Raw genomic sequence first — 23,170 nt, 5'->3', positions numbered from 1 at the left:
GCAGAAAGTTACCCACAGGCTGCTGACACACACACACACACACGCATGAATGCACACACGCACTGGCACAACACAGTTTTATCATGTTAGGTTGAGTGTTACAGCACTAGACGAGTGTCAGCATTTTTATGATGTTGCACATAGGCTGTCACAAAAACTCCTCATTAAGTGTCTACAACCCCTGACCACACACAGACCCACACTCGCATGCAGACAGGGTTAACTTTAGTCTTTAACCTGTTGAAAGAAACTATGATTAACCTTCACGTGTCATAGATGCGACTGCTGAGAAACATTCCTCATTAAGGCCCGGCCACATGAGAACGTGAGATGTGACGAGGCTGTGCATTTCTCAAGAGGCGAGTTTATCTTCATGAATCTTCTCGACGTGACGGTTGTATTCAATTCAGGTGAAATGTGACACACGAGTTTTAGTCATTGATCCAATGCAAATCTTCGTGACAGTGCTGACCTTTGGTTTCTGTCAGAGCATAAACTGCTCCACAAATGAGGCACGTCAGGAGGCAGCGGTACAAATGCAGGTCATGAATAAACTATGTTGTGAACTTGTTCTTTTTTTTTTTTAGGGACGTAAGCTTGTGTGCGCGCTAACTGTTTGATAGCAAGACCACAAGAGCAATCAATAGACAAGAATAATTATAGATTATTATGAGGAGACTGGCAGTGGCAATGGTGTTGCTGTTTAATGTGACATGCCATAACACAGTAAATGAACCCTTCAACAAGGGAAACATATATCAACTGTCACCGTTCATCAAGCTTGAATTATCAGGTTGGGGTCCTGGTATAAATCTGGTCAAAAGCAATAATTCATAAATCCACCATTTAGAAATAATATGCATGAACATTATTCGATTTTCTTGCGTCTCCATGGCCACTAAAACAATGAAATTTTGAATTCTCTCTCAACTTCTCCTACAAACAAAGCAAAGAAAAGAACTTCAAAGCATTGATGTCATCTAAATTTAAAGGGATTGAGAAGAAGTTGAAGCCTCCAACGTTTACTTGTGAGGACTGTGCTACTGTGCATTCCTGTTTTTTTGTTGTTTTTTTTATCATATTAATGTTAAGCATGAGGAATTGTCCAAAGCAAACAATTACAGTGATATAGTCCAAATAAGCCCCCGTAAAATGATTTTTATCCTGTTTCTCTGTGATAATCATCCATTCATCTCTTTTCATACAGAATGTGTATATCATAGCAAATATATGGCAAAAAATGATTTGAACATGGGAGCCGTCTTCCTCAGTTTCATCCCTGTCTGATTCAGTGCTCAACAACAGAGAGCATACTATCTTCATTGCTTTCTTCACTGAGTTGATTGTCACCTCTGGCAAAGGGGTGTAAAGCACATTCAAAACTATTCAATATTGTAAAACGTCAATCAATAACCTCCAAAGCACCATCTGCACCGATGACACGCTTAGAGCTTGGGGCCTCACATTGAAACTCCACTCCTAATAAGAGCTGCTATTAAAAGTTTTCTAAGGGGGGAACAGCACTTCATAGATGTAGAAGGATGAGGTGACACTAACACACCTCCAGTCTCTGACAGATGATTCACAGACATGCACAGGAATATCTAGGCTTGACTCATCAGGCACTCTTCTGTGTGTGTGTGTGTGTGTGGGTGTGTGTGTACGGACTGTCATTATTTATAGTTCAATGAAGTATTGGCTGACTGACTGTGGCAGAACTGGCTGTGCTTTTCTCTAATTTGTTTGTGTAGCTGTGAAAATGAGATAATCTGGTTCAATAGCTCTTATCTCCGGAGGCCCGATACCTTTTAAATGTATACATGCACAAACACACACACACACACACACAAACACACACACACACACACACTGATATATGTTACTTGTGTAAATTCTCAGATTTGAGAGATGGGATGTGGTTTCTTCTTCTTTTCTCCCTCTCTCTCTGTCTCTCTCTGTCTCTCTCTATCTCTCTCCCTCTCTCTCTCTCTGTCTCTCTCTGTCTCTCTCTGTCTGTCTCTCTCTCTCTCTCTCTCTCTCTCTCTCTCTCTCTCTCTCTCTCTTTCTGGGTGTCTTACCATTTAGTTTCCTATAAGCCCCTTTGCTAGTATCTAGGATACCAACCAGTTACCGTAGCAACCAGGCTAGCCGGCCACCTCCATGGAACATGCAGCCATGTCGTCACCTGACCACCTATCTCTCACATGATTGGATGCTAGGTTTTGGCCACGTCTGTTCACATCCTATTGGTTGGAATGAGGGGCCCCAACAAATCCACCCCTCTTGTCATTTTTACACCCTTACTCTATTTTCTCCTCAGTCTCTCCATCGCTCCGTCACCCCCCCCCGCCCTTTCTGTCGCGCTCTCTCGCTCAGCAAACACAGAGATTGTGTTACATCAGCTTACTGCTGCAGTCGGTGGATGGATTCACGATTGATACTTCTGCTCTGATGGGCTGTGAGGAAAACAAATGTGCTGTAGCAATGGGATTCAACTCAGTGGCATTAACTGAAAAGGCTGAAAGCTTTGACATCGTTGAAAGTGACGATTTTTATGATTTTTTTCCGTTTTAATTACAATACCTCGTGTATCTTCCATGAGCACAGAGCAGCCTGAATCTATTGAGCACAGTGGCAGATACACTTTTCTACTTTGTTCAAGCCCTCAAATGACAGATCATCTTGTGACTCTTTGATGTTCATGACCTAAAGGTTTGCTAACAGCTGACTTGCCACATTCATATAGCTGAAATCACTTAAAAATAATAAATGAAAGAAGTAATTAGGCCAAAGTTGAGGTCTATTTTATGTAAAATCTTTTAAAATATTCCTTTATTTTCTAGGTATTTTTCTCTGTACTTTATTTAATCAGATGCGGTCCAGTACTTCTCCTACAATGTGTAATGGGCTTCTTCTGGATTACGTTTAGAATAGTTCAATAGAGAAATATGTCCAAAGGGCAAACTTAACCTCAGCCACCTCAGCTAGCTGGAGGATTGGTGCATTTTTGTACTTTCTTCATCTTGAATTACAAAACTCCTAAGTGACTCTTGACTTGACTCACCTAAGAATAAAAGTTGTGAGTCATTTTCAGACATGACTGGTATTTATATAATATGTTTATGTATAAAGGCTCTTATTGCCAAAAGCCTTCAAAACTCATGGTTTTTCAAAGTTGACAGCTTGGTCTTCTACATATAGTTCTGTAGTTTAGCATCAGTCACGCCGTTGACATGACCATACACTCATTCTTGAATTTTCCCACCGTATTCTCACATGAGCTCACTCAGACATTATAGGGTGCCAGCAGGAGAAGATCTGGAAAACGTCTAATTTAAGATAAAGTTTGGACTTTATTGCGGGTCGAAAATCATCTAGAAAGTTTTTTGTCTCATCTCAGTTGCAGCTCATCCTTTTCCCGGAGACGCTCGCAGCCTGAGATCTCAGTTTCTAATCCACACTCAATCCTCATGACCCTCAGCTGTGACAGTAGAGAAATGAAATCAGAGATCTGTGTCCGATGAAGCCAAAATTACATCTCCCCTCAAACAGCAGGCAGGCCTGGTTATTGTCACAAACACTCTTTAGACGTTGGCTTGATACCCATGAATATCAAAAATAGAAGCATCCCATTAATAACTGACAAAGGAAAACATTTTCCATTTCTTCCAGAGTTGCAGGAAGTGCATAGGAACCAAATGGCTGGCAGCACTGCCTTGGCACAACGTAGATTATAAACAAAGGATATAATTTAAGAGTCCACGCTGCTGATGGTTGGCATTGATGACAGTAGGGCACAAGTACACACACGGGCAGCAATACACACATCTGTAATGTGTATAATTAGCCTCCTAAATTGCCGTAGAGCCAACACCCAAAGATAGGAAGTACTTGTTATCTTAGAGGTGTGCTATTTGTGTTATTTAGTATTCTGTGTGTGTGTGAGTGTGTGTGGATTAGGCATGCTGGACAGAGGAGGGGTGGCAGCTCACTGCTGGATCTAAGTATAGATGATGTGTGAGAAGAAACAGACAGTGAGTGACAGAGAGGCAGATTGGACGAGAGAGTGATACTCCAAAGACACAACAAGAGACTGACTGGGAAGAGAGAGAGAGCTGAGAGCGATAGAGGAGGAGTTTGCTTGGAAAAGATAAAATCTCAGTCGCGGAAAAAAAAAAAAAAAAAGTGTAGAGACAGTCTCCAGATTTATTGATCTCACGGAAGCAAAAGTTTGAAAATAATCACATTATAGTGTAAGGATGCGAAACGGAATTATAAAACATTTTTAAATGTATAACAAAAAAATTATGAAAATAATTTGTCAACACTTCTTAAAGGAAACTTTAAACACTGTACATGAATACTGATGTTTCCATGTTTACAAACCTTTAAAATTAGCATTCAAAAGAAAATGCTTGGCGTGTGCGTGCATGCTTGTGTGTGTGTGTGGGGGGGGGGATGTGACTATTTGCAGGAAGATCATTTGGCCATCCAGGTGTCTTTGACTGACATACATATGACCCATTTTTATACTTTAATCTCATAATTAACCTGGGAGGCAAGAGTGTTTGTTTCAGAAGTGTTTAAGTTAAATGGTTTTATTTAATAATCTTAGTAAAGGATACATTTTTGTCTGTGTGTTTGTTAATACCAAGCAGACCTACTGTGTTTGGTTGACGTTTCCTTGAATGATGCGTTCTTCTTTTTGTTTGTGTTTAAATATGATTTATTGTGAGATATCTGTCTCTCTAATCTCATTTAAACCATTGGGTTTTACTTTGAAATACTCTTGTTATGATGCGCTGTAAATTGTCCTTAAGGTGTTTAGAAAGGCGTCATGAAATTACATTTATTATTGCTTTGTCTGGTCTCTAAGTTGTTTCATGGTGAGCATGTGATGTGCACATGGAAAAAGAAAAGAAACGCCCCTGACCTCATTTCCAGGCCTCTTCTCTCAAGCCTTCATTGTTGTTAGTTTTCTCACCTGACTTCCGGACAGCCGTGGAGACATCACTCTACGAATCAATCATAGTCACCCTTCAGTTAAAGACCTTAAACAACTGGAAGTCAGAGGCAGACGGAATCAGTTTATCCGAGGATGTTGAGTTCTATGATGTTCCTGAACTAAATGTCAAATTAATGCTAGTTTGTTTGCTTCCACCATTAAACCTTCAATTGAATCTTTGAAGAATAAGACTTGGTTTTGGTACATGAACATGATATGGATTGGAGCCAGGCATTCAGCTGTGATGGTTAGGGTGACTGGTGCTAGGGAATGCATCATGTCAATGACTCACGAATGTAGAAAGACAAACCTTTGTATGTGTGTGTATTAGTGCATAAGTAATGGTGTGAGAAAATAAAGTGGAACATCATCTTTCCATATAAACGTAGCTCAAGAACCCTGTTAACCTCGCTCCTAGAAATCCTCTGCTGTGGTTACCTGTGTGTGAGAACCAGATCAGATGAAACAGTGGTGAGAAATATTAAACCCCCATATGTTACACCATATTCCGTGTTCATATACTATTGCAAATTCAGAAAATGGGATTTCATATTTGTCGTTCGAACTATATGAAGTCATTTTGGAAAAGTAATTGTTTTATCTGGATATATTACCCCACATCTGAGCTGTCTACATTAGCTCTGACTCTTTAAAACCGCTATGAAATGTCTAGGAAATAGATGATCATGTTCATAATCCGTGACATCTAAAGGACGTGCTCATAAACATCAGTGCACATCCTCCATTTTCTGCTTCTGCAAAGTTCCTGCAGAGACGATATCCTCGTGAATCTGCTGCTCTGCGTCGTCTTCGCATCCATTGTGTTTTGTAACACACTCACACACAAGCTTACGTTTACATGCAGGAAGCACTTGGGCTTTATATGACTCTCTATCTCCGGTGTCTTTTGGGGTCAGGTGGGGACAGTGGCTTCATCTCCCCTGCGCTGCTGTGCTGCTATTGACTCAGTGTTATTTTATTGATCCACTCATATAACAGAACATACTGTACATGCCGCATATCCTCCGCCTCCTTCCTACGTGTGTGTGTGTATGTGTGTGCGTGTGTGTGTGTGTGTGATTGAGTGTGATGTATTGGGTGTGGTTGCAGGATGCCCTGTGCGGCTGGCAGCGGAAGCTCCACTGAAGCAAAGCGTGGACCACAGACAGACACACACAGACACACACACAGACCTACACACACATAAATACTGTATAAACGTATACGTGTGTCTGTGTTTGTGTGTGTTAGGATCCATTGGGGCAGTCTGCAGGAGGGCTGAACAACAGTTAAATATTTCATCACTTCCATTATTCAGCAACTGCTTCAGAGAGGGAGGGAGGGAGGGAGGGAGGGGGGGGGAGGGAGGGAAGGAGGGAGGGAGGCAGCGGCAGAGACTGTGTGTACTCCGAGATGCTTTGGCAGGACATCTGACATTTATATCAGTGACATGAGTTGAATTGAGCCAAAGAGGTGATGCAGGAAATAACTATTTAGCCTGTCAATATTGTGAACTATAAATTTAGAGGGAAAGGAGGAGGAGGGGAGGAGGGAAGGAGGGAGTAAAAAAGGGGGTAAGGAGAAGGAAATTAAAGGGGATGAAAGGATTGCTGGAGGAAAGCGAAGGATGATGCTGAGGGAGGAGAAGAAGAAGGAGGAGGGTGCGGCAGAAAGGATGGGAAGGGCAGTGAAAGAGAGAGAGAGAGAGAATCAGAGACACTATTGCATTCCTGGGAAATGAGGATGGTCACCATGGCAACTGCAGCTGAGACTCACATGATGCGGAGGAGTGTGAGAGAGAGAGAGAGAGAGAGAGAGACAGAGAGAGAGGAGGGTGAGAGAGAGTGAGAAAAGAGAGCGAGAGAGGGAGAGCTCAGTAGGGTGGGGTGTGCCAGCAGACGACAGTGGAGGAGAGAAGGGAAAAAAGATGGTAATGAGGTGAAGTAATCAAATGGAGGGATAGATGGAGAGAGTGCGGAGCGGTGGAGACATAAATGATAGTGTGTATAAAGTGTGTGTTTGTTGTTTCTTTAGTTGTTGTTGTTTGTAGGCCACTGGATCACAGTGACATCATGCAAGACTCGTCTAGAGAGGCAACGAGAAAGGTTCGACCATAAGGGACAAAGGAAGGGGGGGGGGGTTTGCAAATCAGTGAACAAGTGAAAATGTGTCCAAAAATGGAAGCGAGAAGAAGGGGAGTGGGGGGGGGGGGGGGGGTGTGAGAGGGAAAATGATCCAGAGAAAAGATTGTTGTCATGTTTTTTTATTTTCTCCAATTATCTGATTGGCTGATGCCCAATGTGACGTCAACAAAAACAATCTCACTTGTTTATCAGTCTTTTCGAGCATTGTTCTCTTTCATACATGTCATCTTAGTGACAGTATGGAATAACAGGTTTCAACATCACAGGCAACACATTGATCTTATCTCGACCGTTTCTCGTCATTTTCCTGTAGTAACTTCATTTGCAAAATAAGATGTGAAGAAGAAGCCGGTCGCACTTCATGGGGTCGAGGGGATTTACAGAAATGTGTCACCTTACTTGTATTTTAGTCTTTTAATCTATCACCATCGTCAAGTAAAATAAACTTGTACTCAAAGTATATCCATGTAGATATCACAGATAGAAGCATTTATCCCTTGGTAAAGAGTGGGATGATTCCATGGCAACTACAGGTCAACACTATGTGTAGATGGTAACAAAGATGGCTTCATATTCCTATTGACACACACACACACACACACACACGCATATACTTAGAGTGTCTTTCAAAATGTCTGTTTAGACTGTATCCCTGTCTTTGGCTGTGGGTTTAAAGTGTGTCTGTGGCCCACTGCCCAGCACTCAAACTGTGACACACACTATCTGGACACACACACATACACACTGTCTCTTCATTCATATTACCCACACACCCAGATACACACACTCTCTCTATGTTCCTTATCAGGCATTGTGTAGCTGCCGACAGAGACACACAGCAGAGAGGAAGCTGGTACAGAGCTTAAGTCTTTGCAGAAACACATTCAGATCAAATCCAATCCCTCCAAGTGGGATCAACACCTCGCAGGGGACAACAGGCGGACAGAGCTCCTGCTTAACGTCAGACGGAGATGCTGCTCTGAGTTCCCCGGTGTCCCAGCAGGCCAAGGATCAGACCTGGGTTTTAAACGTGGCTCCTGGACTTTGTTACTGCCATAGGCTGTTTTTCAAAGACGGCGGAAGAGGGCAAGTTACTGAAGGGAAAATCCTTTCATGGTGATTTCATCAGGCTGAATTTCATAACTATGAATGAGACAGTTCAAATGCAATGGATGTCCTCTCCGTCACACACCCTCACACATTGAAGACTGGAGACTAAAAGCTTCTTCTCTGCTTTCATTAGACCCGTTTGTAAGATCTGGCATTTCCTCTCTTTTCTCAGAAGAGTCATTTATTGAGCTGTTGATAAGAACAGAGCAGGAGATGGAGGATGAGGGGCTGATAAAAACATATTTGATGCCGTAACAAGTTGGCACACAGAGTTTTTTTTACTTTGGTTTATTGGAGAGGAAGGGCCTTCACACACAGAGATCCTCTTTTTTATCACAAAATCCAAAATAATAGGGAATCTAGTTGCTTCAGGCAGATGGATGTGTGTTGGACTCACAGATGGATGTGTGTTGGACTTATAGATGGATGTGTGTTGGACTTATAGATGGATGTGTGTTGGACGTGCAGATGGATGTGTGTTGGACGTGCAGATGCATGTGTGTTGGACTTATAGATGGATGTGTGTTGGACTTATAGATGGATGTGTGTTGGACATATAGATGGATGTGTGTTGGACGTGCAGATGGATGTGTGTTGGACATGCAGATGGATGTGTGTTGGACGTGCAGATGGATGTGTGTTGAACTTATAGATGGATGTGTGTTGGACTTATAGATGGATGTGTGTTGGACTTATAGATGGATGTGTGTTGGACTTATAGATGGATGTTTGTTGGACTTATAGATGGATGTGTGTTGGACGTGCAGATGGATGTGTGTTGGACTTGCAGATGGATGTGTGTTGGACTTATAGATGGATGTGTGTTGGACGTGCAGATGGATGTGTGTTGGACTTGCAGATGGATGTGTGTTGGACTTATAGATGAATGTGTGTTGCACTTGCAGATGGAGTTGTGTTGGACGTGCAGATGGGCAATTTGCATAGTTCTGTACAATGAGAGAGAAGTGGAAGGTCCTACAGTACGTACGTGCTTTGATTACCTATTGAATACAGAGACCGAGAGGAAAAGGAGAAAGGAACAGATGCAGAGGATGAAGCATGATGATGAGGACGGAGGAGATTTGACGACAGTGACAATTGGCTATTCAGTGTTCAGGCAGGGAGGTAGAGCAGTTAAATAGAGTTAGTGTGTTTACGTAGTGTTTCTTCAGAGTGGAAAGACAAGAACACTCACACACATGTGCAGTATATTCAGAGAAAGAATGTCACCGTCAACATGGAGGAAAACTATGACAAAACTAGGTTTGCAAAATCGTGAATATATACACAACTCTTTGAGGAAAGTTAAATGCAAGAAACCTTTTGACTGAATGCTCACAGATTAAATTAACTGAAGAAACCTTCTTGAACTCAGGTATTAACTATCTCACTGCATCTGTCTACATGAGGTCAAGAAAAGGTCCCACACTTTCACCTCGCATGGACAGAACCTTATATAGGAGAAGGACATGTGATATATTGTGTATATTTACTTGCGCATGTTCTTACAGTCGAACATTAGTGATAGAGCTAAAAATGGTTCATTACAACACAGGAGAGTGAAGCTTGTGTCAGTGTCACAGAGGTGAGAGAAGGAGGAGTGGAGCCAGATGAGAGGATGTAGATCTACTGAGAGGGAAAAAGAGATGTCTGATTGAGAAGGAGAACATTGGAAGGGAGGGAAAGATGAGAGGCACAGATGGAGAAAGCGAAAAGTGTCAAAGGACAGCGAGATAGAGAAGAATAAAAGAGGGAGGGCTGGTGTGAAGAATAGGAGATGACAGGAGTGACAGACACACCTGGTCACGAGCACAGACGGGAGGAGATGTGAAGGACAGACATGGAAAAACACTTTAGAGAGATGTGAGCAGATACAGGTGAGATAATGAGGATGGAGGGATGCTTGCTGGCTCAAAGACAGATTGGATGACTGGGGGGGGTCAGAGTGGTGACACGCTGAGGTGCAGGAAGGAGAAAAATTGCCTGCAATAAGGAATTAGAGAAATAATAAAAAATGGAAGGGCCTGGCTGGGGTTTTATCGACCGGTGACTCAGCTCACATTATTATGATCTGTTGGTATTTACAAGGAAGAGCAACTGCCACGGGGTGCTTTCATACCTGTGACTCTGGTTCATCTTACATTGTGATAAACAGATAGAAACAAGGACGGAAACAGAAGCATTTCACTGTCTTTCAGAGACGGAAGTTATTATTGTTTATGGAAATCGTTTGACAGCAGTTTACTGAATTTAGTTCCAAATACTATAAGTGGATTAAAATCCTTCAGAAATCCCCTATTGATGTTTTTTTAGGAAGAAGAGAATGAAGACAATCTGTCTGTACACACATTTAACTCAGCATTACAACCAGACCATGAAGTTTCTACTGTGCAGTGAGGGTGTCGGACTCTCACCACACATTTCGTCACAGCTCGGTGATATTCATTAACCCCGTCCTGACCCACTTCTCTCTGAGCTGCGAGGGGAAACAGCTGACGTTTCACTGGGGGGCTGTTCTACACCTGCATAAATCACAACAATACAGTGGAAATTATATTAATTCTTTATGATTCAGTCAACAGCTGAATAAAAAAGATTTCTTTCTGTGTATGCGATGCACTTAATCTTAGCTGAAGGCCACATTTTTGCACAACAACAGATCAGAGAATTTTGGGGGGAGGGGGGGGGTTACAAAAAAACAGTGGTTGTACTCTGCGGCATTGCTCTCCTCCTTTTCGTGTTCTCACAAAGATTACTTAGTGTATGGACATGGCAGATTAGAAGTCTAATGTCTCTGCTTCAGGATGTCGAACGTCTTGTTCTCTGGAGTTTGATACCTAAAAACCACCTTAAGCTGAATTATCTCAATTTTGGCACAAACGTTTACGTGGACTATAATGAATGCAGACAAATCCCTTCTTACTGAAGTTATCATGTTTTATATCCAAACAGTCAAGGGTCGACTTTATCAATTTCTGCCACAACTCTTTTTTTGTCCACTACTTAAAATAATAACTCAGAAAAAGAGGGGGAGGTTGCAAACGTATTTCCTTTTAATTTTAATCGTTTGGAAAAGGCGTAGATCCGTGACGCTGTTCGTCTACTTTCTTTTTTAATTAGCTGGAAGTGTCAGAAAGAGGCAAAAGAGAGTTTTTTGGGCTGCTGAGCTTAATGAGTCTATTTTGTCAACTTGAAAGGAGTGCAGAGAACACATCCCTAACGTTGTGATCACAACATTACATTTTTTGGACGTTGCTCTGTATAGCACACAAGCTCAACCCAGCCTCGCTCCCTGTCTTTGACACCATTAGCTTTCTGAACTTTCCAAGAGGACGCAGGATTAAACCCGGCACCGGTGCCTCGTGACTTCCTCCACCAGATTAAATGAGCCTGTGCTGTGGCTGCATTGGCGACTCCCAGGTGTGTGTCTGTCTGTGTGTCTGTGTGTGTTTGTGTCTGGGTGAGTTTTAATCAGGTTGATGCTTCAGGAGCATACGTGTCCTCTGTCAACTCGCCAAACCCCTTCTAATCTGTTATTATCTCGCCCCGATTGCTTCGCACTCGGTTCATTTCTGGGGGAAATGTGGAAACTCAAACGCGTTGTGCCTTCACTTATTGTGATTTCAGCCTGAGTGCTATGAAATCTAATTATAATGTCTGGATAAAATTACAGCACAGGGAACAGCAATACTCATCCTGATCTCATCGTGTTTCACTGGTTGAAAAAAAAAGAAGCCTGATGATATATTGTTCCAGTGAAGGTGTTAGCCTGGTCTAAAGTTATATTGATTTCAGTGCTGTTCAGTTGCATAAATATTTAACTGAGTTATATATTTAATTTTGCTGACTCAGCGATATGCTGGTAAGGGCTTCATGTATCACATTTATAGAAATAGGTCGAACCTGTGCATGTGGATGAAATATATTTATTTCCATTGTTCCGATGTTTGTATTTTTCATTTACGCAGCAGATATAAAGTAACATTGGTCGTACTCAGAGGATATTGTGCCGTCGTGTTAGGTCTCTGATTGTTTGTATTTTTGTACAGATTTGGCCTAATCATCCGTAGAAAGAGAAAATTAGAATTAGAACTTTGGAGCATTGCACCTTTTGTGTCATACAACTATAAATGTTTGGCCTCTCTGGAATCTTAATTGGATTTGACTCTTTTCTTTTAATGTGGTGCCATTAGAGAACAGTACTGTAGGTCTATGAGCAGACTTCTTGTAAAATGTTTCATTGATCTCTACAGAGAAATAATTTTCTCATGTAAACTTTCTAGCGTTTGATTAAATAAAGTAATTTACATTTTCCCTCAGGAAGTTAAAATGTTAAAATGATAGATCTATTTCTTTGTGCCATTGAATCAACACAAACAAGCATTTAAGAACTTAAGTGTGATAATAACATGTCACCTACAGGGAAATGTTTTGGGAATTTATGATTAGAAAGGAAATAATTGAAATCGCTGTTCTACAATATAAATTGTTGATGTCAAAAATAAATAGAAGTTTTTTTTAATGTCAGAATATATTCTCATTGCCTCATATTAATGTTGTTTTTGGAAAATTATACAATAATTGTCAATAACATTCTTGAGAGATCAGTTAATCTGATTCTCTTATGGTTAAATGTAAAATCCTTGATTACAAATGTTTCATTAAAAATAACAAGTATTACAGTATTAAAATTGTTTTTTTATGTCCCGGAAAAAAAGTTTTCATTGCTCGATTAATTTTTTTACTAATTTAAATTACTGTATTTCTTATTATCTGTATTGAGCATCTCCCTTTTTTCTTGTTATTGTGTACAGATTGCGTGCGGTGTAGAAAAAGAACAAGCCATCAAGCGCACAAGGTGCAAAGGTCAAGGCCTTACTGACCCATAAATATTACTATAGATCCAAGAATAATGATGTAGGCGGACTGAAGTGCTGGTAAGAGAAATCAATAACAGCAAATAGCGGGGGGGGGGGGTTGTCTGCTGGATTCACACGAGATGCTGGTAATGGCTGAGAATCTAAGTGAGATCTCCACAGCAGGTTTACTCATAGCTAAGTGGTCAGAGTGATTTTCCATGAACAAAGGATGACGTGTTCAAATATAAATGGAAATGAATGAACAACAGTTTATAATTATTCCAAAAAATGACCTTGTAACACAGGGTTTTGTAACTTCAGTAGGGAAAAGGCTTTTTTACAAAGAAGTTGTTTCATTATGAAACGATCACAAAAAACGCAATCACAAATGACACCAACTAAATTCCATGGAATTAAATAATTGTAATAAACTCTGCAGCAGCGGCGACTGGAACTCATTTACATCGGTGACGTTGTCGATCTCGACAATAGCAGTGACTGATTCTTCAGTCTGAGGTTCTATGCTCTCAGCTCCTTGTGCAGCTGCAGTGGATCAGGATTCTGTGGCACAGTCTTTGTTTGTCGCGGATCAATTACTTGCAGGTCACTTTTACAGTTTTCAGAAAGAAATCTGCAACCAGCATCACCACAGGCCAAAGAAAACAGCCTGTTCCAAACAGGCAGGTTTGCAACAGCCACTGCTCTACTGAATGTGAACGTCTTTATGTTCCCGGTGTTAGCAGCTTGACTGACTGAACTCTCGCCGTCATATGACCTACATTGCTATGGCCTTTAAGACACTGACTCCTTTTCAGTTTTGTCAGTTAGCAGCAGCTAATCTATCTGGCTCTTTGAGTGGAGGGAGCTGAGTGTCTCTGCCACTGAGGAAGGAAGGAGCACTGCTGCATGACAACAGCCCCCTCTCTGGCCTCCTGCAGCCGGAGACTAGATAAGAGGTTTACCTTTGTTCGAGCACATTGCTTGAAACAGTTTGTGGAGCATTTTTCTTAAGTGCATGATGACATTAAACAAATAGGTCTATAAACCACAATGGCTTTGAGAGATGATGAATTGTGTATCTGCACTAACTCTGTCCTGTAAATGACACTTTCTGTGGTGACGGCTTTTCACTGAGAAACTGGACCACAAAAGTTTTCTTTCTAACCCCTTTTCCTCTGTTATCTGCAGAAATCATCTTCTGTAGTTGTTAACGCACCTTCTCCGGTTCAAGCTGTCTCTGATAGTTCTTCTTTTAAATATGTCAAACTACAGGCAGCTCTTCTCCTACCGTTGGGTTCAGAATGAATATCCCTGTGTGGCAGTATCTCTCTGATGCTTGTACTGTGTTATCATTTTATGAGCTGACATTTGAATAATGTGATAGCATTTCAGCACCTGTTACAGTGAAGAATACTAACCTGCTCTTTCTTCCCTCTTGCTGTACCTGCAGGCGGACGCTAAGATGGTGTGTGACGTCGTCAGTCGTATGGAAGACACAGAGCCTTACTCTGCTGAGCTGCTCTCCTCCATGATGCGCCTGTGGTCCGACTCCGGTCTCCAGGAGTGCTTTAGCCGCGCCCGAGAGTACCAGCTCAACGACTCAGCGCAGTAGTACGTACACATGGTCACCTGTGTGTGTGTGTGTGTGTGTGTGTGTCAAGTCTGTCCATCTCTACGTCAGTCCCATTATCGTGAAGGCAGCATCTCAAGAACTCCACAAGGAAGGTTCCTCAAAGACATGAACATGAACAGATGAGATGAGGTGTAAGCCGTAACCGCAAGGGAATGAATGTCAGTTTATTTTGTGTGTGAGTGTGTTTGTGTGTGTGTGTGTGTGTGTGTGTGTGTGTTACCCAGCTGATTCCTAATTTCCTAAGTCGAAATCAATAGATCACTCATTAGCCCCCACACAGTCAACTCACTCTGTATAAAACCACCGAGACACACACACACACACTCCACCCTAATCTTATAAATGCGATCATACTCTACGCTGTTAAGACACACAGTCAATCACCATTACGACTACTGGCCCTGATTTATGCTCGGTGCTTGTGTGTGGGTGGAGAAAGAGCGAGACACAGCAGGAAAAACACACACACACACACTCAGAGAGAGAGACTGTGGGGGTGAGCGAGGCATTTCTCTTAAGTGCCATGTTTGTGCGTGTAGCTGTAATTTAATTGTGCTCTGTACATGTTAGTGAGTGACGTAAAGCAGAGATGCAGTAGAACGATGGATGTAGTCACTGATGGATGCACCTCTCTTGTGCAGCAGGCTCTAACCACGCATGTTGTGAAGGCAGCATATATATGACATATGACAGCAGGGCCGTTTTATAGGGAAACCACAAGTAATGAGAAATCTTCATACAACAATTTTAAATGATGGCACATTAATCGCTGGGATTGATCGTGTATCTGGACACATCAGGCGTGGCTCAGGTCAACAGTTCAGCCAGTTTGAACCAGCTTTTCAACTGGCAACAAACGGAATTTAACATAAGGAGCTAATTTCAAAAATGTGTTCAATAGCGAGAGACTATATTAAAACTTTGCATAATAAAGCTTTTCCTCCATCTTTAGGATATCATTTAATTCAAGGTTCTGTTGTGGCCTCGCAAAGTTTAAAGTATAACATGATAACTGAATCAAATGATTGGAAATCACAAAGGAGATCACAGCATGTGCACATTTCTAGGATCAGAATCTGCCCTTTAGAATAGATGTGTGAAAAAGAGGCTGATGCAAACATAGAGGCAACAAAAAGTGTCTTAAAAAATCTGCAGAGAAGAAGAGAAGAGACAGGATGTAGTGATTAAGTGAAGTGAAAGTTAAACACCACGACTGCAAAGAAACACAAGATGATTGAATGATACAATCTGTGGGACAAACAGAGGAAAGGAAGAGGTGAGTCAGTACAAAACTGATGAAAGAGTGAGAAACAGAATGAAAAGACAGCAAGAGAGAGCGAGAGGAAGTGAAAGAGAGAGAGAGAGAGCAATTCCTCATCACGGCAGACATCTTGAAAGGAGAGCAAACATCGTCCTGTCAGCATTTACATAGGGTCAATTAACTCAAACAACATCCGCTCTGTTTGTGTGTGTGTGTCCGTGCGTGCGTGTGTGTGTGTGTGTGTGTGTGTGTGTGATTTAAATGTCACATTAAAGATTGATGCACACTTCCTATTATGTGGTGGCCTATGGAGCCGAACAAATACACCAACCAATGAGCTGATGGGAAAGATACCATGTGATCTGACCACACTCAGTTTGACCGTGTTTGTGTGAGTGTGAGTGTGAGTGTGAGTGTGTGTGTGTATGTGGTGTGTAGGTATTACTCATGGTGTAGGAACCTTAATCTATAAAGTGACACAGTTTGGGGACAAGTCACCACAACGTGTGTGTGTGTGTGTGTGTGTGTGTGTGTGTGTGTGTGTGTGTGTGTGTGTGTGTGTGTGTGTTTGTGTGTGTTTGTGTGTGTGTGTGTGTGTGTGTGTGTGTGTGTGTGTGTGTGTGTGTGTGTGTGTGTGTGTGTGTGTGTGTGTGTGTGTGTGTGTGTGTGTGTGTGTGTGTGTGTGTGTGTGTGTGTGTGTGTGTGTGTGTGTGTGTGTGTGTGTGTGTTTCAAACATACCAACAGTAACAGAAAGTTGAGGATGTTTCTCCAGATTAAGAGATTTTGTGTTATTAATTCCGACCTTCAGATGTAAACTGCAGGTATTTAGGTGAAAAGGTCATAATTCCACTGGATATTAGTGATTCTTTTAGGAACTGCAGGTGCATCCGATATGTTTTTATTACATAGAAAGCAGAAAGCTTTGTTCTCCCTGAAGCTGCTGCTCTCTCTCTCTCGCTCTCTCGCTCTTGCTCTCTCGCTTTATTCCTGTGCAATTTAAGCACTACATGTACTGACCTATTTACCATAGTACACATACTCTCTGTTTATGATTTACATTCCCTGCCTTCGTTACACTGGTGCATGTCCAGACTCGGCTTCATAAAAAAATAAAAATAATGCAATGACATCCTTCATACACACACATATTAAAATGTCAGGTAAAGTTGTTAAATAGACAGTGAGCATGAACATGGCCTTGCAGCGCTGGTTTATTGCATTACATTACTGCTGTATTGAATTGAATTAAAGTGCATATTGTCTGCTAATGGCAGCCAATCTGAGTGTACCTGTTTAGAGCTGATGAAATAAGATAACTCAGGTTTATTTTCAACAGCTATTGATTATGGATCTTGCTTTCCCTTCGATTAGGTGCGTTTGTATTGTTAGTGTGAAATTCCCTGTTTTATCTTCTTCTCTCTGCCAAGTAATGACAGGGCTCTTTGCTCTTTTCACATTCCCTTCTCCTGTGAATAGCACAGCTCGTCAGCAGCTCTACCGCTTTCGGCACTGGAAAAAACAAACACACACATGTATTCATCTTTGTCATTATCACATCTCTTTACAGATGTCTCTCTTTTGTGCTTAATACTCTTATAGAGAAAGAACATAACACTAGACGTCACCAGGGAAATTAGGCAATAATTCTCCGGGCCCTGGTTTTAATTGACTTGTTGGAAAAAGCCAAATGTAGTGGTGGTCCATAGTTTATATGAAACCGGGCTGCCCGACTGTAAATCCACAGGGTACTGCAGCTCTGTGCATGAAACAATCTTAGCGTCCGTGTGAGCGTGAGTTCATAATTTTTGTTCTAATCTGTGCTGTAGTTTTTTTTGTAATCTTGATAACTGACAAACCAAGAAAATGTATCAAGGTTCAGTAGATCATTACCCCCCCCCCAACACACACACACACACACACACACACACACACGTCTCCCTCCCTCCCGCCGATCTACTTCTCCTCCCAACCCTGATCAAAGCCATGTCCCTTTTCTGTGTTATCAGTAGTTTTTATCACTCAAGCTGTGTGTCTGTATCCGTGTGTGTGTGTGTTTGTGTTTGTGTGTGTGTGTGTGTGTACTCCCCAATCTATAAATAAAAACCTCCATTACACACTCGATGGATGCACGATGTGGACACACAGTAGATTCCCTCTCTGTTGTGTCAGTGTTGATCTGTTACTGACCTTTCGCCTTCCAGGTAGAGGAAAGCAACTGCAGTCAGTAAAACACAGGGTCAATACAGGAAAAGGAAGTGGAGTCAATAGAGTAGCACATTTTCTTTCATTATTTATGACATCAATCCAGTGGGTTTCTCCTTGAACTTGTTGTGTAATGTAAACTCTGAGGCCCACCTGAGCCGTAACATACCTCATCAGCTTTTCGGTTCACTGCAATGTAAATTTATCTATTTATAATACTCCTCTTCTGTCAGTGGGATCAGAACCTCTCTAGTCTAAGTGAGACCAAGTTGCATGGAGCTACTGATCGATCTGAGGCGGACTTCACAAAGACAGCCCGAGGGCCAATGAAAACAGAGCCATCAATCATTTATCATAGGATCAAACCAGCTTTAGAACTGAGTGTGTGCTTTATAACCCTCACCCTTCAAGAGTAGGGGATAGAGCGGGTGCTCTGCAGCCAGAAGGTTGCCGGTTCGAATCCCACTCTATCCCGTCAGCTAAATGACATGTAATGAAACTGATTTTTCTCCTTCTCCAGCTGATGAGTAAAGGTTCCAAGTATGAGGACTGTTATAACTGCTTGTGCTTGACCAACACATCTTGTGTAAATTGTTGGAGTTGCACAAGTTTAAACTTCTGCAAATCTACTAAACAGTTGCTACAGCTTCACTTGCATAGGATTCAGGCTTAAACAGCAGAGAAGTGCTACATAGAGTAGCAATTCTGCAATGATTAATATATTGCTCGACGATCATATAGCAATTTATCATGATATCTGTCATAATAATATTACAAAATGCCTCTAAATAGGTAAAGTGTAGGATGTGTGTATTTAATAACTGCAATTTGGAGTCAGTTTCACAGAGATTGACAAAAACTGAGATGAAACAATTTGAAAAGTGTATACAGTGCCGTACCAATGTATAAAATATAATATTGATAATCATATTGGATGACGATATATTGCCACATCAGTATGTTGTCCCATCTCAAACCAGTACCTCCAAATACAAGTTACATGTGTTTCTCCTTTGTATTGTAGATTTCAGTTATTTGTGGAGGAAGTTAAGCACTTAGCCAGAGGTGCAAACAAGCACAGCTGACATCAGAGCAGATTAACAGTCTAATCCATTCATTGGGTTTTCCTCACATGCTTTTGGCTTTGAAAAAGGTTATTAACAGCCCCATGCACATGCCTCAGAATGTGAAGAAATCCCAAGCCCGACAGCCCTGACTCACCTTTTCACATGAGATATTCCTGCTGATTAACAATCTATTTCTTTCTGTGTGTGTCTGTGCGCAGCTACCTAGACAGCCTAGATCGGATTGGTGCAACGGACTACCAGCCGACAGAGCAGGACATCCTGAGGACCCGAGTGAAGACCACCGGCATCGTCGAGACACACTTTACCTTCAAAAACCTTCACTTCAGGTCAGTATGAACTCTTACCGCTGATGTTTTCATATTAGTCTTTCCATTCTTCTACCGTCACCAGCATCCGACCATCAGGCTGCTCCTCTATCCATGCATACAGTTGGAACTCCGGTCTGTAATTAAATACTTTGAACACGTGTCCATATTTATGGATGTCTGCCTTTTTTAATGAGATCTGATTCAATTAGAGCGAGGAGCTATGGGAACGATGACAGAGAGGAGGAGAGGCGTTTTGGGAGGTTTGCCGGAAAGGAGAGAGAAAGCAAGGAGAAAAGACGAAAGGCGTCTTGTCCCGACCTCTAATTTAATTAACATATATATCTGCCGCTGGTGTGTGCGTACAGAGCGGCACACTGAGCGGGGGAAATGAATCAAATGTTGACACGATTCCTCTGCACGGATGCATCGTTACACTTTGCAACTTGATATTTGTTTCACTTTTCCTCTCATTTTTTGTGTCTTTCTCATTCATACACACATTTCATCTTAAAGATGCAGAAATACAGATGTTAGTTCTACTAAATGGTGATTTCCACTGTTATGCTCGCAGGTGAGTAGGCAGGGAGTTGCGTGTGTTTTGTGTAAAAGTCTAAATATTCTTACCTCAGTTGCTATTACTGGCAGTGAGGCTGTGTGTGGGAGACGACAGTGAACCTGTACTGAATTAGCACCATCTGTTCTGAGCACCACAAGGATACACATATAACTGGAGGAAGACGTGAGATGAATTCAAAGGGAAAAGTCAAATCCAGCCTCAGACAGTTTATCTTGACGGTTTCCGCTCTCCTGTTTTCCTTGGATGGTCACAGGTCGAGCTTTGAGCGTCACCAGCGGCTGATCTATAGCTCGTCCTGTCAGAGGAGACATGCAGTGTTTCCATCAGTCTCTCCTTTGGTATTGTTGTTCTTATCCAGATGAAAACATAAGGAGAATTGAGACATTTTTATATTTTTAAAGTCACAACTCTGCAGTTCTGTTTGACAGAACACACATCTGACTGCGGCCCATCCTGTTTTTAACTTTTTTGCTCTTCTGCACATCATGCTAATGCACCAAATATTAATTTGTGCATCTAATCAGTTCCATTACAAAAATAACATCTTTAACTACCCGGACAACAATTCTCCATTCAGCTCATCCCTTACCCACACAAATCAATGCTCTCACTAACCACACAGATCATTCAGTGACTTGACAGATCTGAGTTCAGAGGCATGCTACGGCAGCTCTTTGTCCCACTTGAGTGATTCCATGTGATTAAACTGAGATTTCAAACTACCTTGAAAACTTTACACATTGATTTGTTTTGTACTTGACACAGGTGAGGAATCGAGTGCAAGACTCAGACACAAGATATATAGAGAGAGTCTTTCCTGAAGACTTTGGCGAAGGGAGAAGGTCAAAAAACAAAACCTGCTCTTACACTCACAAAAGATTACTTGTGTTGTGCCTGTCGGAGGAGGACAGTAGGAAAAGCTGTATTTTCTGACAGTCCACTGGGTCTAGGTAAAAAAAATGTCGATGTCCGTATGAATTCATGTTTGTGTCTGTGTGTCCATCAGGCTGTTTGATGTGGGAGGTCAGAGGTCAGAGAGGAAGAAGTGGATCCACTGTTTTGAGGATGTCACAGCTATCATTTTCTGTGTGGCGCTCAGCGGCTATGACCAGGTGCTGCATGAGGACGAGACCACGGTAAGGACATGTCTCCACACGTATGTTCTCTCTCTCTCTGTAGCTATGTGTTCCTCTCACTGATGCTCTTTCTCTGTCGCTGTGTGGCCAAATGACCCATTTAAACTCTAAATATTGGAACACACCTTTTAAAAGACCCTGAGTCAGAGTTGTACCGTATCCAGGGCTCTTGTCGGCTTAAGGATGTGGGACAACATCTGCAAATCCTCCCTCAATACATTTTGACACAGGATTTATAAAACAATAGCAATGAATAAAGACAGTGTTTGCTTGGTTTATATGAAGAAGGAAGATGAAACCTACTGTAAACTAACATTAAAAGCTTGAGACATGAGGAAAGAAATCTCCAGTACTCTGATGAGTTGCTAAATAAATGACAGCATGAAAATGTTTATATGTATATTCATGCTTTACTTTATATAATGTTTTAAGAGGGACAAAACTTAAAGGCCAACTTATATGCTCTATGTCTTTCTCATTTGACATCTGTCTGATTATCTGGTGTTATTTAACCATGCTGCCACGTCAGCCTGTGGTTTATTTCCCTCTGGGTGTTTCCTATAATACAAGGGATTATTGTATCTGTGAGTTATTTTTCTTTATGCAAAGCATTCGTCCCCGTATTGACGATGGAAACAAAACTCCGTTTGTGGCGAAGCATGCTTTACATATTTGGAAGGCCAGGTACAGTAAGTTGTATATGAGCTTGCACGAAATGCAAATTATGTGCACTGAGACACGCAGTAGGTGTAAAAATTATTTAAGATGTTTTTTTTACTGAACTTAGAACTTAAACATTTATTTCTTTTAAGTTGTTTAATTTGTGCCACGACAGGCAGTGTGTGAGTGCCATAATGGCGGTGGAGAGGATAAAATGAAAATGCGGCCCTGTTTGATATTTGGTTCAAATACATGTCTCTGTATGGTAAAACAGTGACAATGGAGTAGCTTGGTGTTTCCTCAACAAAAGGCCACGACCCACCGTGAGGCTTTAACAATGATGATGCCATGTAGTCGAAAAATAAATAAGCTTATTTGAATGAAGGGTGCTCGCTGCTATTTATCAGCCTGGAGTGTTTCCTCTGAGGATTGCAGGCTGGAGCAAAAACATGTCCACTAGCTGCTCTATTTATGCAGATGTCTTCGAGCTTCCCTCTGTGCTGGGAGCAGCAGAGGAACGTCAGAAAGGGCGAGGAAATATTCATATAACACACACACACACACACAGCCTCCAGTATTATGTGTGTTCCGTACACAGATGCCTCAACAAATCAGGCTGCACTGTAAGGATAAATCCGGTTTAAATGAAGTGGCCAATTTAACATGGTAATATGATTTCAATCAGAAGGGACTCGTAAGTGGATTGAAGAGAAAATTTGAAGTAAGATTACATTTATTGTGCTTTAGTGGAAGTGGATTCCATGAAGTGGGTGCTTCAACATGAAGGATCCCCCTGAGCCCAACACGGGGCTCAGGAGGAGGAAGGGAGCGCTCGGCTGGGTGGTCTCCATGGGAGGGACATTTCTAGTAAGAGAGTTTGATGGAGAAGAGGAGAGACGACTTTTACAGTTTGATGTCTTATAGGTGGTTGGTTAAAAACATCAGGTTATGATTGGGTGAAGAGGAACGAGCTGATGGAGCTTAGAGATTCTCCTCAGCTCTAAATCCTCAACACAGCACTGCTAAAATACAACTGCAGGTCCAATCAAGATTAGTTTTATGTGTGTGTTTGTGTGTGTGATACATTTAGATTAAAGAGCTAAAACATTATTGTCCAACGTTTTGATAGTAACTTGTTTCAGTGAGGCTACGTCCCTGTGTGCATTTATACTTTAAAACCTCCCTT

At 41.6% G+C, this 23,170-nt stretch overlaps 1 protein-coding gene across 2 annotated transcripts in view; it reads left to right on the top strand.

Annotated features, from left to right (window-relative positions):
- gnao1a (guanine nucleotide binding protein (G protein), alpha activating activity polypeptide O, a) overlaps positions 1–23,170 on the top strand; it is a 74,683-nt gene that overhangs the window by 37,576 nt on the left and 13,937 nt on the right. For both annotated transcript variants that reach the window (XM_062390499.1, XM_062390500.1), the window contains exons 4-6: positions 14,569–14,729; positions 19,501–19,629; positions 21,195–21,324. In XM_062390499.1, coding sequence (XP_062246483.1) covers positions 14,569–14,729; positions 19,501–19,629; positions 21,195–21,324 — 420 coding nt within the window. The remainder of the gene's footprint in view (positions 1–14,568; positions 14,730–19,500; positions 19,630–21,194; positions 21,325–23,170) is intronic.

The sequence above is a fragment of the Platichthys flesus genome, chromosome 6 (genome assembly GCF_949316205.1).
Source record: "Platichthys flesus chromosome 6, fPlaFle2.1, whole genome shotgun sequence".
In the NCBI taxonomy this organism is placed as follows: domain Eukaryota; kingdom Metazoa; phylum Chordata; class Actinopteri; order Pleuronectiformes; family Pleuronectidae; genus Platichthys; species Platichthys flesus.
This window is presented reverse-complemented; position numbering and strand designations above follow the sequence as displayed.